General features: G+C 46.7%; 2 protein-coding genes across 2 annotated transcripts; both read right to left on the bottom strand.

Annotated features, from left to right (window-relative positions):
- Positions 1–41: 41 nt before the first annotated feature.
- Positions 42–2,628, bottom strand: LOC108369815 (uncharacterized). The gene is made up of 2 exons (XM_017625007.1): positions 1,255–2,628; positions 42–1,203 (listed from the first exon to the last, which is right to left on the bottom strand). The coding sequence occupies exons 1-2, from the start codon at positions 2,549–2,551 to the stop codon at positions 209–211; spliced, it is 2,292 nt and encodes a 763-aa protein (XP_017480496.1). The 5' UTR covers positions 2,552–2,628; the 3' UTR covers positions 42–208.
- Positions 2,629–2,664: 36 nt separating this feature from the next.
- Positions 2,665–4,585, bottom strand: LOC108369814 (uncharacterized). Its single transcript, XM_017625006.1, has 2 exons — positions 2,738–4,585; positions 2,665–2,685 (listed from the first exon to the last, which is right to left on the bottom strand). The coding sequence occupies exons 1-2, from the start codon at positions 4,583–4,585 to the stop codon at positions 2,665–2,667; spliced, it is 1,869 nt and encodes a 622-aa protein (XP_017480495.1).
- Positions 4,586–4,877: the final 292 nt, after the last annotated feature.

The following is a 4,877-nucleotide window of genomic DNA, read 5'->3' on the forward strand; positions in this document are numbered from 1 at the left end:
CAAAGCCATTACTGAGGCAAAAGTTGTGGACATCGCTGCGGTGTTTCTCGCTGAGGGCTAAGTTCCGTAGTTCTTTAAGCTCGTTCTTGGCGCCTACAAAATTCGTCGCATTGTCAGACCAGATGCAGCTGGGTATGCCACGCGTAGCGATGAATCGTTTTAGCGCGTCAATGAAAGCACCTGTTGAGAGGTCTCTTACCAACTCCATCTATACAGCCTTTGTGGCGAAGCAAATTAAAACGCTTACATAACATTTGTGGGGCGATTTATTGCGTACTTCAGGCTTGTAATAAAATGGCCCACAGTAGTCCACACCGGTGACTATGAATGGGCGCGAGGCCTGAATTCGCTCTTTAGGCAGGTCGGCCATTATGTGCTCGACAAGGCGCGGTCTCGATTTGCAGCAAATAATGCATTTTTGTAGGACTCGAGTGACTGTTTTCCGACCACCTATGGGCCAAAACTGCATTCGAATGAAGGCGAGTAAAGCTTGAGGACCTGCGTGATGTTGTTTGCGATGAAAAAAGGTTATTATACTAAATGTCAGTGGATGATCCTTCGGAATAATGCATGGGTGGCGCGATTCAAAACTAAGCATAGAGTTTTTTATTCGCCCGCCGACTCTAATAATTCCAAAGTCATCAAGAAATGGTGATAGCGAAACAATGCTGCTCGAACTCGGGACGCAATTATTGGCCTGTAATGCCGTGTACTCCGGCCAAAGTTGCGCTCTTTGTACTAAGCGAATAAGCAGTTGAGTTCCATGGTGAATATCTGCGGCTGTGAGCTGCGAAGAGCTTGGCGATGTTGTAATATTGACAAATTTGCTGACGTACCCAAAAATGCGCTGCATTGTTCCAAATGAATTAATGTACTTGAACGAAAGCGAAATGTCATTGCGGTTATGTGCGGCAAGCAACACCTTTTGTCGAAGTTCTGGAAGTTTTGGTTGTGGTAGACACATGCGCGGCCAGCTGCCCTCCACTTCTCGCAAAAATGACGGGCCGTGCATCCAAAGTGAAGATCCTAGAAGTTCCTGCGGGGTAGCTCCTTTGGATAAAATGTCCGCCGGATTCATTGCTGTCGGAACATAGTGCCACCGCATGCCCTCCGTTAATTGATGTATGGTGGAAATTCGGTTAGCGACAAATACGTTAAATTTCGATGGTTCTTCTCGCAGCCACGAGAGGACAGTGGAGGAATCTGACCAACAATGAAATGAACAGTTAAAAAGCTTCATTTTTGTAAACTCACCCATGAGTTGTGCCAGCAGTGTTGCTGCACAGAGTTCCAGCTTGGGCACGGTGATAGTCTTCAGTGGAGCGACACGGGCCTTCGAACACAACAGGTGCACTTGTACCTTACTATCCTTGGCTGAACGCGTATAAACGCAAGCCCCATAAGCTTCAAGGCTTGCATCGCAAAATGCATGAATTTCTGTAATGGCCCCAGGTTGCAAGACGTAACGAGGAAATGATAGGTGCTGTATGTCTGCAAACCCTCTGCAAAAGGCAGACCAGGCGGTGTTTAACGATTGCGGTAGACTCTCATCCCACTCAAGCTTGTCTCTCCACATGCGTTGCAGAAGAATCTTCGCCTTGGTCAGCGTAGGGCCCATTAGTCCAAGGGGATCGTAACAGCGAGCTAGAGTAGACAACGCAGAGCGTTTTGAGTTTTTACCGAGTTCTCGTTGTGGCACAAACAAAAATAGCAGCTTGTCCTTGACCGGATCCCAAACTAGTCCCAGAGCTTTGGTGATGTCACTGCCATCGTCAAACTTAAGGAAACGTTCCTTGTCTACGTCAGGTATATCACGAAGGATATCTGGACTATTAGAGCACCACTTGCGTAACTTAAAGTTTCCTCGAGCAAGGAGGCTAGTTGTTTGTAGCTTGATATTCAGTACTTCTTCCATCGAATCGCCTCCAGATATCAAGTCATCTACGTAGAAGTCTCGACGCACTATTTCTGCACCAATGGGGTAAGTCGAGGATTCGTCAGCTGCGAGTTGGTGCATGGCACGTATGGCCAGAAATGACGCAGGCTTAGTTCCATAAGTCAGCGTGTCTAACTTATAGATGGCAAAGTTTTCCTGAGGAGATTCACGCCACAATATGCATTGGAGCATGCTATCTGGTGGGGTGACGCGAACACACCTATACATCTTACAGATGTCCCCAGTAAGTGCTATGGGAAAAGTACGAAATCTAATAAGGATATTAAAAAGTTTCGGCTGAATAGTTGGGCCTGCCATGAGTAGGTCGTTCAGCGAAAAGCCCGAAGTAGTGGATGCAGAGCCATCAAAAACCACTCTCAGCTTTGTTGTGCTACTGTCATCCTTGATGACGCAATGATGCGGCAGAAAATACCTGCATTGTTGAAAAACCTCTTTGGTAACTAGCGACATGTGATTAAGGTCCAGATATTCCTTTATGAACTTACTATATTCTGTTTTAAGCTCAGGGTTACGAGCGAATTTTCGTTCAAGACTTTCGAAGCGTTGACGAGCTTGCAAATAGGAGTCTCCAAGGGCCTCCACACCACGCTTCATGGGAAGACGAACTGAGTATTCGCCTGATGACAATCGCAAATAATTTTCCCGGAAGTGGGCTTCGCAGTCGATATCTTCTTGGGAGACCTTAGAGATCGGCTCGAAGTTGTGCTCTATTTCCCAGAACTGACGCACTAAATCTTCCAACCGAGTGGAAATAATATCACTGGAGGACTTCCCTCGCACCACAAAAGATGATAGTTTTGGAGCTTGTTGCCCCCCTCCAGATAGCACCCAACCGAGGCGTGTTTTCTGAAGGAGTGGTAAACCGTATGCCAAGCGTATCTGCCCCACACATAGCAGATCGAAGAACAATGCTGCTCCAATGAGTAGATCAATTCGCTGCGGTAAGTTTAACCCAGGATCGGCTAGTTGTATATTCGACGGAACATTCCACTCGTTGGTGCTCACGGAGCAGCCAGGCTGGTTGTCGGTTATGGTTTGCACAACAACAGCTGTTATGTTTGTTGAGAAATCTGAAGTCCGCGACTTCAGTACGAGGTCGACTGAGTAACCCTCCGTTGAGAAATTGGCATCTCCAATGCCAGATACTGTAGCAGAAGATTTTGCTTTTACAAGCTGCAATTGGTTTGCAAGGCGAGTTGTGACAAAGTGTAACTGGGAGCCAGAATCTAAAAGCGCCCTGCAAGGCACGAGGCTTCCAGCACGATTTTTTACCAGAACGACGGCAGTAGCTAGGAACACAGCATCAGAAGGAGATACTGGGGCACTAGGCGACACAGATAACGATGCAGTCATAGCGTTGGATTGAACTGTAGCTGCCGACGAAGCTTCGGCTTGACTATTGATTAACGATGCAGTTGAGCGTTCGAAATGCAAGAGCGTGTGGTGTTTCGACTGACAGGCGCGGCACGATCCGGATTTGCAGTCACGAATTTGATGCCCAGTCTTTAGGCAGTTAAGACAAAGGGAAAGCTTCTTAACTTCCCTCAGGCGTAAGTTCGGAGACAAATTTGCGAAGCGTTGACAGCTATAAATTGCATGCTCGGCAGATCCACAAAACACACAAACACCTTTTGAGCCGTTGGAAGCAACAAAGGATTTCCTCTGACCAGTACTCACGTTCTTGTTAGCTTTTACCGCCTGACCAGTCGGTGTCTGCATAGAATGCTCAACGTTCTCGAGTGTTCTGCAGCGCTTCTCCAAGAACATAGCTAATTGATCCCAGGATGGCAGTTCGCTGATCGATGAACTCTCCTCCCATTTAGCTTGCGTCTTTTTGTCGAGTTTCTGGATCACCAATTGTACGATGATGCCATCTGCGATCTTCCCATTGGATGCGAGCGACTGCAATGCGCGTATGTGTGCTGTGACCTTATCTGTCAGCTCTCGTAGCTTGGTTACGTTTGAATCTGCCCTCTCTAGCCCAAATATCTCCCTGACGTGTGCCTGAAATATAAGACGTTTGTTATCGAAGCGCTTTTGTAAAAGATCTAATGCAGTGTTATAATTAGCGTCGTTTATTTCCAGCGAGCGCACGGTGTCAAGGGCAGCGCCGCTCAGACAGGAACGAAGATGCTGCAATTTGTCGATGTTGGTGAGGTCGCTGTCCTTGTCGATTATTGACGTGAACATTGAATAGAAATTTGTCCACTCGGTGTAGGCGCCACTGAATTTAGGCAGTGTCAGCAATGGCAAGCGTGAGCTATTAGCGTTCACAATGATTGATTGGGTCTCACTGGAGTTCATTCTGAGCGTGGAGCAATGTTGCGAGGCACTACGTTTACCAATCTCGCGTTGCAGTGTAGCTCTAAGGTTGATTAGAGCAGCATCGAAGTTACTTGGCAGGTCGCTGGCAATGGAGTCGAAGTCCAATTCCTCTAGGCTTGTGTGTGCGGCAGAAAAACTGGATTTCAATTCGCCTAAGGATTCTAGCATTGCTGAAAGACTGTACTCATCCATACTGTGTAGCCTGTCTGCGTCCAACTCGTTAATCAAGCTCTCCAGTCTGCTGAATATGGCCTTTGTTTTCAGCTTTAGAAAGGCTACTCGATCTGCACCTTCCCCTGGCATGACGAAGTTGCTGACGTTTACACTAGTGTGGCAGAATTATCTCAGTAAGCGGCCGGAAACAAACGAAAAATCGCGTGATACGATCACGTCGGGGTCACCAAATGTTGAGCTACTAAGCCTTTTTAGCAGCTATTAAAATAAAACAAACGATGTATGCATAAGTTAAGCAACTGTATTTAACAAGATTTGGTCCGCGACTAACTAACAGAAAGTTCACCTTGAACTATTTAAGTATGTCCTAATTACATTGGATAACTGCAAATTCATCACCAACAATAGAAAACCAGTTTTC

This window comes from Rhagoletis zephyria, unplaced genomic scaffold (genome assembly GCF_001687245.7).
Source record: "Rhagoletis zephyria isolate East Lansing unplaced genomic scaffold, Rhagoletis_zephyria_1.1 Rzeph_scaffold_03861, whole genome shotgun sequence".
Lineage (NCBI taxonomy): Eukaryota > Metazoa > Arthropoda > Insecta > Diptera > Tephritidae > Rhagoletis > Rhagoletis zephyria.